The sequence below is a fragment of the Mustela erminea genome, chromosome 8 (assembly GCF_009829155.1).
Source record: "Mustela erminea isolate mMusErm1 chromosome 8, mMusErm1.Pri, whole genome shotgun sequence".
NCBI lineage: Eukaryota > Metazoa > Chordata > Mammalia > Carnivora > Mustelidae > Mustela > Mustela erminea.
Window position 1 is genome coordinate 9058661 of NC_045621.1, and position 13894 is coordinate 9072554.

At 44.5% G+C, this 13894-nt stretch overlaps 1 protein-coding gene and 1 pseudogene across 7 annotated transcripts in view; both read right to left on the reverse strand.

Annotated features, from left to right (window-relative positions):
- Window positions 1-13894, reverse strand: part of ANKRD44 (ankyrin repeat domain 44) — a 315981-nt gene that overhangs the window by 139928 nt on the left and 162159 nt on the right. For all 7 annotated transcript variants that reach the window (XM_032354282.1, XM_032354278.1, XM_032354277.1 and 4 more), the window contains exon 4: window positions 6141-6211. In XM_032354282.1, the coding sequence (XP_032210173.1) occupies window positions 6141-6211 (71 nt within the window). The remainder of the gene's footprint in view (window positions 1-6140; window positions 6212-13894) is intronic.
- Window positions 10186-10314, reverse strand: LOC116597943 (annotated as a pseudogene).

Sequence of the window (13894 nt, forward strand, 5' to 3'; positions counted from 1 at the left end):
TTTATGACTATCCAGAGTCCTTGCAGGCATAAATGATGTCAAATTCTATAAACTGTAAGTGGCTTTAGACTGGGGTCTGAGTCTTACACAATTTTCTGTACTCTCCCCAAAGCCTGGCAGGTGCCTTACACATACCATGTACTCAATAATTTGGATAGAATAAATATATTGGTATAATCATTAGCAAACTCTCTAAGTAATGATATGCAAGTATTAACAAGACATTTACCATGGGCTGCTGTCCCGGAGGCAACACTCATGTCCTGAAGGCATTTACTCTATTACTGAGATCATCTGGGTCTTTTATCCTCTATCGATTAGAGCAATTTCGTATTCTGTAGGAACTGCATCAATTGGTACCCAATTAATTCATTCAGTTAATTGAAAATTCCTCCAAAAGTACTCATTATTAAATTAAACTCGCCCTTTATTATTAGAATTATTATTAGAGTACAATTACTCTAACGACTCGCAGAACACAGGGGACTCACTTTGGTATATGAAAGAACTCTGGGGGAACTATTCAAGAAGTGCTGGCTTTCAGAGGAAAAAAATGAAACACGGTGAAACCAGAGAGAGAGACAATCCCTAAGAGACTCTTAATCTCAGGAAACAAACTGAGGGTTGCTAAAGGGGAGGGGGGTCTGAGGGATGGGGTGGCTGGCTGATGGACACTGGGGAGGGTATGTGCCACGGGGAGTGCTGTGAAATGTGTACGACTGATGATTCACAGACCTGTACCCCTGAAACAAGTAATACATTATATGTTAATTAGTTGGATTAAATAAATAAATAAATACATAAATAAATCTCAAAAAAAAAAGGAAGAAGAAGAAGAAGTACTGGTTTTCAACACCGGGAAGGCCAGACACTGAAGGATTCCCAGTCTTCAATCTCAGCTCTCAGAGTGTGGTATATAGACCACCTGTGTCAGAATCTTTTTTTAAAAAACGCAGATTTCTGGGCACAACCCTAAGCTTCATCAAAATCTCCGGAGATGAGGTTCTAGAACAGGTACTTGTGACAAGCACCTCAGATGACTCGACTCCACAGTAAATCTGAGTATCACTCAGCTACAGTCCAACTAATAAGTCCTAAAATGCTTACTTTCTTCCCATTCGAGGTACTATGTTCTCTATGTGATCACCTTTTTATAACCCTAAAGATAATTTAGGGAAAGCAGTAACATTCTAGTCTCCCATGTAATTTTCCTAATCCTCCTGTCTACTGGCATTTAGCTCACAGTAATGACAATGTTTTTTTAGAGAAGGGGGGGGAACATGAGTTTTAAAATTTAAACTGTAAGATAAAATGCTTATCCCGCTCGGCTCTGGGAACTGTTTCTATGCTTGTCGGGACTTCTGTCTGCACAGACAAAAAGTAGACCCATTTTAGTGGTTGGCACAGTTTCCGTCAGGGCGCTCATGGGAGCTGAGGGAAGCCGCCGAGCATGGTGGTTAAGAGAGCAGAGTCTCAAGTTACATCCTCCTCTGCTTACTGGCTATGGCTAGTGAGGCTCGTTCCCGGACTCCTCTGAGGTTACGATTCCTAAATTAGGATGAAGAGAGCTATCAGTCTCTCAAAGAGTGGCTGAGAGGTTAAAATGGAAGCGTGCACAGAAAGAGCACACACTAAGTGCTCAATAAATGCTCACTGTGACAATATACATTTGGACACAACATCCCAATGCTCTAGCCTAAAGACAGGATACAATCATTTTTAACTCCGCTAGCCAAAAGACAGCCTCCAGAACAGGAAAGGGAAAAGTTCATCAAAGAAGCTACTCCCCGGTCACTCGAGAAGAAAATGCATGTGTGAAAGGCCAGCCGCATTTGGACGTAGGCCACAGCAGGCTGTGTGCCTGGTTGTCTGCCCTAAATACCATGTCCTAGAAGACACACTTTGCACCCTTTCCAGCCCGTGGAGCACATGTAACCGTGCCTTGCATCGAGTGGCCTTCAACAAACATGTATTACACTGGCCAGGTTTGCATGGATTTAATTCCTGTCCCCAGGACCGCTCTTTTCCAAGAAAGAAAACCAAAAAGCAGCAAGAATAAGCTAAACAGGAGAAATGATATGAAATAACTCACAATGCTTCAGAAAACTCTCCCTGTAAGGCCCAAATCATGTTCGTCTATGTTATCTAGAACTGCACAACTTGTTCCCCTAATATTCTGGCAAGAGACCCTTCATGTCTTCTCACAGTGGGCGCCGTCGGTGGGGGTTGGTGAGTCAACGGACGGTGCTGCTTGGCTCCATTACTCGTTTGGCTGTGTCTTCCCTGGGCACCCCAGACACTCCTGGGCAGGGGTGGGTTCCGGATCGGGAGGATTGGGACTGCGTCGGAAGGAAGCACACGGCACAGCCTGGCCAGTACCAGGAAAAGGCCTGAAGGTTTATCTCCAGAACCCAATCCACCTTGGATCATTTTCAGTGGGTATGGCCCTGCCTTGTTCTGCCTTCCGGTCTGTGTAGCGCTTTTCTGTCAGGCATGGGTGGATGTTTAATCAGTAAGATGATCTGATATGCCCATTGCTATTACAAGCTCAGGAAATAAATTTAGCAATGAACGTGATTTTTCCAGACATAGAAATTGGGCCATAAAATTTGCCTAGATGGAAAGAAAGCTCAGAACTCTTGACTTATACTGATATCTCTGAATTCCACGGGTACCTGTGCTGGATACAATTTTGACACTCACCCTGCTGGTGCAGGTTCCAGTGGCTTAAATGGCTCCCAGGGCTACACTTCAGAAACAAGCTTCAGATCGGCTTACCTTGCATACGTGCAAGATGACTGCCACCGGCCTTCTCTGTGGTACAGACTAGTTCTACGTTAGCGGTTGTACAGAGAATCAAGTTAACCTAGCTTATGTTATTAGAACGACAGTCTTTAATGAATCACTCAGAAAACAGTTGTTTAGGGGCACCTGGGTGGCTCAGCAGGTCCAGCATCTGCCTTCGGCTCAGGTCATGACCCCAGGGTCCTGGGATCAAGCCCCACATCCGGCCCCTTGCTCGGCAGGGAGCCTGCTTCTCCCTCTCCCTCTGCAGCTCCCCCTGCTTGTGCTCTCTCTCTCTCAAATAAATGAAATCCTTTTCAAAAAATTAAAAAAAAAAAAACCCCACTATAAACAAAACAATTGTTTACCAAGCAGCCAAGATCCTAGAAACACAATGACAAGCAGTAGGGGCGGCACTCATTTCAAGGAACCTACTATCGAGAAGGTCTTTTTAATTAGAATAGAATAACAATTTCAGGGGTAGTTTTATATAGTTCCAACTTAGCCTATGTTGGAACTACGTTGCTCGGGATCTCTGCCCCAGTCCTGCTGAACACAAGAGCACTCTTCATGCATTCTGGAAGGCACGATGAAAGCACAGGCTGATCGCTGTGCTGGGCGTCTGGGCTGGGGCAGTTTGCCTACGTCGTCACCGACCAGCCAGAGCCACGTGCTGGCACAAGGCATCTCCGGTGCATCTCCAGGCCTTGCGGTATTTCCCTCCGTTTCTCCCACCCTTGGGCCACGTGCCTGCAAGCTCCAAGGTGAAGCCCGCCGCCGTTTTTATCCTCCCGCAGCAGCAGACCCTGCCTGCTGGGACTTCACGATCACACAGAACCCAGAGGGACAGCCTGACACAAACTTCTGCAGCAGCTCACACAATCGTGGAAGGTCTAATTACTATAATAAATATCTTATCTTGGATCTCCCTCGGTGCTTCTGGTCCCCTGATTGAACCTGGAACCATCAATTACCTACAATTTAGAAGCAAAGGGCTTTGAGGACAGTACAGAGTTTATAAGCCTTTCAATGAAGAAAGGGTTTTTAATTCATATTCATGTAAGTAATACCGGTGTTTGCCAATCCAAGCAATGGGCCGACGTGCCAGCTCTCACCTGAGCGCACAGCCTTCGGCAGCCAGCTGTCACAACACCGGCCCAAACCTTCTCTGCTGTTTCCCCAGCAAGCCCATTTCTCTTGCCTCAGGTGTGACGTAGGGGAGGCACAATGTATAGGCAGTAGTATCCGATTCAAGGAAGCAAGAAATCTGAATTTAGAACCGCCAGGCACAGCAATGTGCTCACAGTCAGTTCCAGCGATGCTTACAAAGACCCAATGTTCATAAGAAACTTTTCAACTTGTTGTAGTAGATATTAATAGGAAGACACCCTCTTTCACAAGTTTATATATGACCCTGATTATTTATAACTCAGGGTCTGTGTTTAATTCCTTCCCCGCCAAGAGACACCTGAAAGGGATATTTTTCCCCCAGCAAACCTGCAGAGGGAGCTGGTTCCTTAGAGAAGCAACAAACGCCTTTCTCCGCTAGACTGATCCGTCACTGGGTTGACTGAACTCACCCTAAAGACACGTAAAGAAGGTAAGCGGATGGTTGCTGCCATGGATGTTTTGGGGACTGAAGCAAGTAGTGGACCTAGCAAAGGGAGAGAACACTTGGGAAAGATCCCATAGTTCTGAACTCATCTAGTCTTCCGTTTTTCTGTCCCACTAGACTACGTGCCTCCTAAGCACAAGGCCTGGAATATAGGAAGTGCTTAGTGAATTTTTTTTTTTTAACTGAAAAGACCTGGTTCTTGTTAAAAGAGGAAACAAACCCATATTTTTCAGAAGATCCTTAAAAAGAAATTTGCTGAAGATCACATGGTCTTAAAAGACCAGGAAATACTTCTCTGAAGGAACTGGTCTCATGAAGCTGGTCATACCAACGCAAGCAGCCACTGTCCCTGCTTTCCCAGGTAAAACAGAAATGACCATAAGAAGGTTCTGGATTCCCCAGAGTTTAAGCCTGGCAACTTAGGATCATTTACCTTCCTCATTCCCTGGGGCCCTCAGAAAAGAGAACACAACCCACGCCTTCTCTTTTTTTCTTTCTTTTTTTAAAAGATTTTATTTATTCATTTGAGAGAACATGAGAGCTAGAGAGAGAGAGAGCACACGTAGAAGAAGGGGAAGAGAGATAAGCAGGCTCCCCGCTGAGTAGGGAGCCCCACGCGGGGCTCAATCCCAGGCCCCAGGATCACAACCTGAGCCGAAGGCAGACGCCCAACTGACTGAGCCACCCAGGCGTCCCAACACAAACCACACCTTATAAAAACTGCTCAAATCACACAGCACAGCAAGGAAGATTATGAGCACTGAGAAAAGTATCAGATACCAAGTATTTTGTAAAATTTCCAGACAGTTGCCAAAGAAGAAAAGCTGACACTGGTGACAGGCACCGACCCCTGCGACATTAGCAGGCACCCTCGGCAACCTCACTTGCTGCCAGACAGACCTGGAGACCAGCACCTTCTCCAGTAGCAGAGGAGTCATCTGGTCAAATCCACCACAAAGACTAGTCATCCAATGACAAGTGCCTCTTGGGTAAGAGCCTCTGGTCTCCCGGGACGGTGAGCAACCCCTCTGACCAGGCTTCAGGGCTAACAGTCACCAGCATTCCCCGCCACCCCTCACCCACACTGGTTTTCTCTTTTCATCACTTTTACTTTCCCTGAACCAGCTGATCCATCCGCTGTAGTGTCAACAACCCTCCTCTCAGTTCCTAAGTGCTAGAACGGACTGTAGAAATCATGATCATCTAAAACCATCTTCACCAGCATTTCCAAAATTCAAAATAAATTCTTGCTTGAGCACCTACCATGGACCAGGCTTGGGATACACCAGGGAACAAAACACAGGTCCCTGCCCTTACGGAGCTTCCATTCTGGTGACACGTTTGCGGAACTTGGGATGTTCACACGGGACTGACGAGCTTCCTCTCCCTGCTGCCCCGCCTCGGCCTTCTCAGTGAACGGCCCCACCATCCACCCAGGGGCCTCTCTTCTGCCTCACCCTCCCGAGGTCCCAAATGCTGTCAGGTTCATACTTACCCTGTGACCACACCCCAGCGCTCAGAGGACCCCCAGTCCTCTGCCATGTGACCCAGCCTCTGCCATCAGACTTACCTCCACTACGCCCCTTGTTCCGTCTACAGCCAGCTGAACCCATCATTCATTCATTTCCATGTCCCTTGTCCTCTAGCATGTTTGTCCCCCTGCCTCCCTCCTTCCCCTGGCCTGGTAAGTGCCTACTCTCTAGGGCTTGGAGGTACTAGATTAAATAAGATAATCACTCACTTCACTTCTGGAGGCAACAGCCCGGTGCAGTGGGGTCAGCCACATGTTGTCCTTGGCATTGACACGAGCTCCTGGAAGCAAAAGCACAAGTTAGAGGCATAATTCAGGGGAAATTCTACTCATGTTAAGTCAAATGGGATATCGTGTGCTCTCATATGCCTTGTACAACCACCCTATTTCATTTTTTTTCTTTTGTATCAGTCATGTACTTTCTAGCCACCAGACAGAAGGAGAGACCCACTTACAGTAGAAAAATTGAAATCAGGAGCTGAAAATGGCACAAGAATTGGGAAAAGACTAGAAGAAAAGTGCGATATCTCATTGGATAGGAGACACAGTGGTAAAAAGGCTGAGATTCTCCAGGAGTAGGGTCATGTAGATCCTGAAGAATGAAGAACTTTGCAGGTATGTGTGTAATGTAAATATATATGCATACATACATACAAGATATATGATTCTATACAAATACAAAATTTTATCTATAAAATACATAGTCACATACATTATTTTAGTCACTAAGTAGACTTAATCTCACAGGGCACACAATGGCCTTCTTGGCAAGCTGTCCAAGATGAGCTGCGTTCCAACAAAGGTGTACTAGAGGTCAGCTGGATTTTAAACCAGTCTTATAAAGTTGAGTTTGATGAGACTTGATCTGGGCTAAGAGGATTCACAGAAATCTGTTCTTTTCAAGAATCTTGATGATTTCCCCGCTCAACTTTCTGGGACCCACGTCACCAATCGGGGGACAAAAGCTCCATGTGAATGGATTCCAAGAGCAGAGAACGCCTTCCTTCCAAGATAGACTCTCAGTTCCCCATGAGTGCAAGCCCACCACATCTCCAACTGAACCACAGAAACACCCAACATCAGCTTCCTTTTGGGGGGTTCAGGGTTTTGTTTTTTTTTTTTAAAGATTTTATTTATTTGAGAAAGACAGTGCACGTGTGAGCATGAGTGTGGGGGGGAGAGGGAGAAACAGACGCCCCACTGAGCAAGGAGCTTGAAGCAGACTCTAACCCAGGACCCTGAGATCATGACCTGAGCTGAAGGCAGACACTTAACCCACTGAGCCACCCAGTTCCCCCAGGTTTGGGGTTTTGGTCAGTCTTTTGCTCAGATGGAAAATTTTGTGAAATAAAAGGGAAGGATAAGATAAGTATGTGTGATATCTTTGTAGATGTAACAAGAGGAACCTATGTTAGCCTCAGGCCAACAAGGAAAGGCGCTCCCGGGAAAGAAGACTGGAGGGATGGATCAAAGGAACCAGAAAGTAAGGCGGGGGAGGGGACGTGCGCACGGGATGCCTACAGAACAAGGGCCAACAAAGTGAGTCCAGTGGAAGCAGGACTGATTCATCGCTGTGAGCCCAAGGACAGCTGAGAGCTGAAAAGTAGAAACTTATTTTTTAAAAGTGAAAGAAAAAGGCAACAGGAGACTTTCAAGGGTCAAAGTGAGCTAGAGGGGCACCTGGGTGGCTCAGTCAGTTAAGTATCAGACTATGGGTTTCCACCAGGTCCTGATCTCAGGGTCTTGAGATCAAGCCCTGCGTTGGGCTCCACCTGGGCATGGAGTCTGCTTAATATTCTCTCTCTCCCTCTTCCTCTGCCCCTCCCCCCACTCACTGTCTCAAAATTAAAAAAAAAAAACAAAGTGAGCTCAAAATTCAGTTTAAGCCACCAGCTAAAAAATAAATACCAAATCACAGACCTTACAATATTTTTCTGTTTAACTGAAGAACAAACACCATCAACAATATTGATTCTAGAAAACAAGAACATAATACTCCCTAAAACAAAGAAAAAATGTCTCCCCCTACCCCCACCATTCCGATTTCATTGGTTTGAGATGGGGCCAGGCACAAATAGTTTTTAAAAGCTCCTCAAGACCCAAGGTTATTTTAATATGCTGTCAGGGTTGAAAGCCACTGAAAATTTGTTGTTTAGTTTATCAAGCTTCAAATCCTACTTCTACTAACTCCATCCAGGCAGCTTACCTAGGAGGCTCAAGCCCTTACTTACCTCAGCAGGCTCAAATGAGATCAGCGTGGGGATGCTAGGAATCAAAGGCAGTAGGTATCTCCCTCCCGGAGCAGGAAGTCCCGGGTTAACTGCTCCGGAGTGGACACCCTAAAGGGCTGGGTGCAAGTCTCCTCCCCCGGGGAAGCCTGCCTCAAGCTTCCCTTCGCTCGCCCTGTCCATTTTTAAGGAACTTCCTGTCACAAAGTCGAACCAGTCATCTGAAAGGGACAACATCTGGACCACAGCACACTCTGGGTCTGAGCTGCCACCTGCCCATCCGCACGATGTCCTTCTCCCCACTCTAGTCATTCCTTCCTTCAGCACGTTTGGAGGAAGGAACACGATGTGGAGGAAGGAACAGATACGACACCTGCTACAGGTACCGAGTCAGCTCAGACTCAGAGCCTCAAAGTCAGCGCTGTCCGGTGGGAATGTGATGGAAGCCAGGGATGCAATTTTAAGTTTTCTAGTAGCCACATTAAAAAGGGAAAAAGAAAACAAGTAAAATTAATTTTAATCATATATTTTACTTAACTCAATATATCCAAAACATCATGCAATTGAGTTTAAAAGTTATTGAGGGCGGGGTGCCTGGGTGGCTCAGTGGGTTAAGCTGCTGCCTTCGGCTCAGGTCATGATCCCAGGGTCCTGGGATCGAGCCCCGCATCAGGCTCTCTGCTCAGCAGGGAGCCTACTTCCCCTCCTCTCTCTGCCTACTTGTGATCTCTGTCAAATAAATAAATAAAATCTTTTTAAAAAAAAATTACTGAGGGAATTTACATTCTTTTTTTGTATGCAGATGAAAAATGTGTATTTAAAAATTCAAAAATTTCACGAAAAATGTGTATTCAAAATCCAATGTGTGTTTCATCCTTACAGCACATCTGCACCGAACCTGGCCACACAGCACGTGCTCAGGAGCCACAGCTGGTTTGTGACATGTTTGACAGTGCAGATCCAAATGCTACGCAGTAGAGGCCAGATTTGGAGACTCATTGGCTGAGGAGCTCCCTTTAGTTCTAAAGAGCGGGGTGCCTGAGTGGCTCAGTGGGTTGGGCCTCTGCCTTCAGCTCAGGTCATGATCTCAGGGTCCTGGGATCAAGCCCCGCATTGAGCCCCGCATTGGGCTCTCTTCACAGTGGGGAGCCTGCTTCCTCCTCTCTCTCTGCCTGCCTCTCTGCCTACTTGTGAATACAGAAAAATCTTTAAAAAATTTAAAAAAAATAAAGAGCTACAATTCTATTATTACAGCTCAGCGACAGCTAGGAGCCTTGTTCAAAGTTGCTGACATAATCTGAGCTCTTACTCTGTACGCTAACACATGTGTAGTCCATTCAATAGGGAGATGCTATTACAATGCCAATTTCCTAGATGAAGGAACAAAGGCCATGAGAATTAACAGTCTCCAGGCAGCCAGCTAGGAAGGGGCAGACTTGAACCTAGGCAGTCTGACTTCAATGCCCAAGCTCCTGGGCACTGCGCTTCACTCCATCACCAGCCATTCAACCAAACACGGACGAAGCTTCCCTTTCACTGTCCCCATCTTTCTCTCCACTCCTTACACTCATTCCTCTCTCCCTCTGTCCATCTCTCTCTCTTCCTCCATTTTCGTATATCTATTTTCAAATATACATGTGTATATATTCCCTCTTGATTTCATTTCCTTCTTTCCCACCTTTCTCCTTTTAGCGCCAAGCACTGGTTATAATAATATGAAACAGAAATACACATTTTATTATTCATAGTCTTTGAGAAAGTAAATTTTGCATTGCATGTGCATAAACTTCAAAAGCTAATGCAAGAAGAACCCCAAATGGCAAGATGCCTAGAAAAATAGACTTCTCAAAATTCAAGAAGGAGAGGCATAGGAAAGCAACATTAACATACCATTTCACACCCATCAAATTGGTGAAAATTATAAAGTAGGGCAATGCCGAGAGTTAGCAAGGCTATGGAGAAACACTAAGACGTCCTACAGGCGGTGGGAGCGGGACTGGTACAACCGCCTTCGGGAAGCAGTTTGGTTCCACTAGGAAAATTGACAAGACATGTGCCCTCCTACCCAGCACGCCCCAGTTGTATACAAACTCTATTAGCAATAATTGCGCCTCGGATAAACCTCATTGGCTACGATACTGCCATTGCGCAAAGCTTACCCTAGACAAACTCTATAAGAATGTTCACTGCAGCATGTTCATAATAGCAAGAAACTGGAATCTTAAGTGTTGGTTGAAAGGAAAATGGATAAATACGTTGTGGTATATTCGTACAATGGAATGCCCCCGTCATGGAAATGGGGGGACTGAAGTTTTATCTATACAGACACAGAGGCACTTCAAAAACACAACATGAATGAACAAATGAGGTTGCAAAGTATTACCTATGGCATAATGCCAGTTATATAAAGTTTTTAAATTTACAAAAACAATTCTATATGTGGATAGAATTCTATACGTGGATACACAGGCATGAAATACAAATGATAAATGTGGCTAAAGAAACTAAAGAAATAGATACCCATTGTGGATAGTGGTTGTTTCTAGGGAGGGGTGATGGGAGAAAGGCTGAAGGAATTCTGTCAAGTGGGCTCAACTGTGTCTTCAATATTTTATTTAGGAAAAAGGTATGAGGGGCACCTCGCTGGCTTAGTTGGTTAAGTTTCTGCCTTCAACTCAGGTCATGATCCCGGAGTACCAGGATCGAGCCCTGCGTCAGGCTCCCCATTCAGTGGGAGACCCTGACCCTTCTCATACTCTCTCTCTCTCTCTCTCTCTCTCTGACTCTCTCAAATAAATAAATAAAATCTAAGAAAAAAAATGATACAAACATGGAAAAAATGTTAAGATTTCTTAAAGCTTGGTGTACCCAGGTATTATATTGTTCTCCATATTTTCTGTGTTTGAAATATTTACTATCAAACATTCTTAAGAAAGCTAGCACATTTGAAGTGTTAATGTTTCTTCATAAAAATGGGGAGGATTAAGATGCTTTTTCTTATACTATTTTTTGTTCTCAGTTAGTGGCCCTTTTCCTTGGTAAAAATAAAATGACATTTCCCTGTATAACGTAGCCCAGTCATAGCCTCTTCCAGGATGTTCCTAAGGCTCACCCCAGGAGAGTAAAGGATTAGGAACCACAACTGCTGTTGGATTTCTAGATAACCTTGGCTGCACAGTCCAGTTCGAAAAGAAATTTTCAGGTTAACAATGTGTTCCTTCCTGGTCTCATTGTTCCTTCTCATGCTCTCTTCTCTCCGCAATCACTGTAGCTGACCCCACAGGTAGACCCCCAGCTACAGAACAGAGGCAAATCCGCACACCCAGAAAAGGGGGACCACGAAGTCCATGACCATCCAAAGGTGAGAGAGCTCTAGGATCTGATGGAATCTTTCACCACCTCTCCAAATGTCATCTTATCACCTCGTTTTGAATCTAAGTATCACAACCCAGTAGCTCCTCACCAGGCAGACCCCGAGGAAACGAACAAAGGGCACAGTGCCTGTGTGCGGTACTTGCCCAGACCCGCGCCCACCTGCTCTGTCCACTGTGTGTTGACATCTTACCTTTAGTCTCCCTCTACCTCCTCCTGCCCCCGATCCTCCCTCCCTTCCTCTCTCCTTCTCTCCCTTATACACACAACCCACTTCTGTCTTTGGGGGGGGGGGGGGCGCGGCGCTAGAATGCTCTGTAACATGTTTCTAAAGGAAGTAACTATGGGTTAATGTTAAGATGAGTCCTCATGAATGTGTTATAAAAGGTTAGTTGTGAAAGTAAAATGCTGGGAACTCTGAGGATAGACAAAGAAGAGTTGGTTAAATAAATCCTTATATGGCCATATGAGGTAGCTGTGGTGATTTAAAAGAATTCCTTATAATGTGGAGAGATGTTCATAAACTACTGTTATGGGAAAAAAGCAAGTACTGAAGTAGCCTGTATGCAATGGGCCCACTCTGTAGAAACACTGAACAGTCGAGAAGGATGAACCACGAAAGCCCCAAGATCACTTCCTGGCCCATGGTGAGTGCTACCTAGCGCTTGCTCGCTATTAACAGAGCAGAGTCAGGGACTCGGGGATAGGAACTGGGGCATCAGCCAATGGCACAATGTGCCAACTTAGTTCTAAGGCCAGGGCAGACCTAAGTTAACAGTTGCTCCTTGAAGGACGCTTCTTGGTTAAAAGAGAAATTCCTTAGTGTCTCTTCCATTGAGCCGGTTTGAGCAGCAGCTATGAAAACCTGCCTGCCCCGATGAAAGGCAACTGTCCTGAGTGAAATAAGTCAAGCAGAGAGAGTCAATCATCATAAGGTTTCACTTCCTTTGAAGCATAAGAAATAACATGGAGGGCATTGGGAGATGGAGAGGAGAGGGTTGGGGGAAGTCGGCGGGGGAGACGAACCATGAGGGACTGTGGGCTCCGAGAAACAAACTGAGGGTTTTTGAGGGGCGGGGGATGAGGGGTTGGGTGAGCCTGGTGGTGGTATTAAGGATTGCATGGAGCACTGGGTGTGGTGCCTAAACAATGAATCTTGGAACACTGAAAAGAAATTTAAAAAATAAATAAAAGCAAAAATAAATAAATAAATAAAATACAATAAAAAATAAAACCTAAAAAAAAAGAAAAGAAAAGCAACACTCCTATTTTACTTCATGTTTTGATCACATGAATAATGCATGAATGCACTGTTTGGGGTTTTTTTAATGAATTCACATATTTGGGTAAATTCCTCTTTATATCATCCTCAGTGCTGGACTCTTCCCACTTACTGGGAAAAAAACCACTGCTCTGAGCCTGGTGCATAAGCTTCCAGTTTCTTTAATCCCTTTACATGCCAATCTGTGTACCATGGAAAATTGAGAGAATGAAGCTGAGTGGTCAGTACAATATTCTTTTTGTGTGTTTAAAACATTATGCAATAATTTAAGAAAACCGACATCTCTGTTGACACAGTATGAGTCCATTCTTTTTAATTACCACGTGTATTCCGACACACAAACACATTATATTTTTTAGATACTCTCCACATTGATGGGTATTTCATTTGTTTCCGATATTTCTTTATACAAACAGCGCTGCTGTGACCCTCCATAATGTGATTCCTCATCCAAACATCAAGCATTTTCTAGGACGGACCGTTAGAAACGGACTTCCATCACAGGTCATGCACGCTTTAGGTCCTAATCCTTAGTCTTGGCCCTCCAAAGGGAGCTACTGTATGAGACTGCTTCATTTCCCACATCCTCATCAACACTTGGTATTATCATTTAAAACACTGCAAATCTGATAGGGAGAAAATAGCATCCCATTTCTAATTTTTTTCAGTTTAATAGTGAGATTGGGGATTTTCTAAGATGTTTGTTTACTGGCCATTTGCAACTCATTCTCTGAGAATTGCTTGTTCATATTCTTGGCCTATTTCTTCTATTTTGCCATTATATTGTTATTATATATTATACAACATATGATATATTCTATTCTATTGTTTTTTTCTTATAATTTATACATTTACATGGTATTGTTGTTCCTGTTATTATTTATATATTCTGAAAACTTCCAGTTTTAAGTAGATCCAAAGTGGCGTTTAATAATTCAAATTCTTTCAAGGGGAAAAATGACCCCGAGCTCGCTAAGTATCACAAAGCAACACAAACCAGGCGTGTCACAAACAACCCACACCAGCACTGTTTCTGTGCAGCATTAAAGTCACTTGAGGAATGGAAAAATAATTAGAAATCT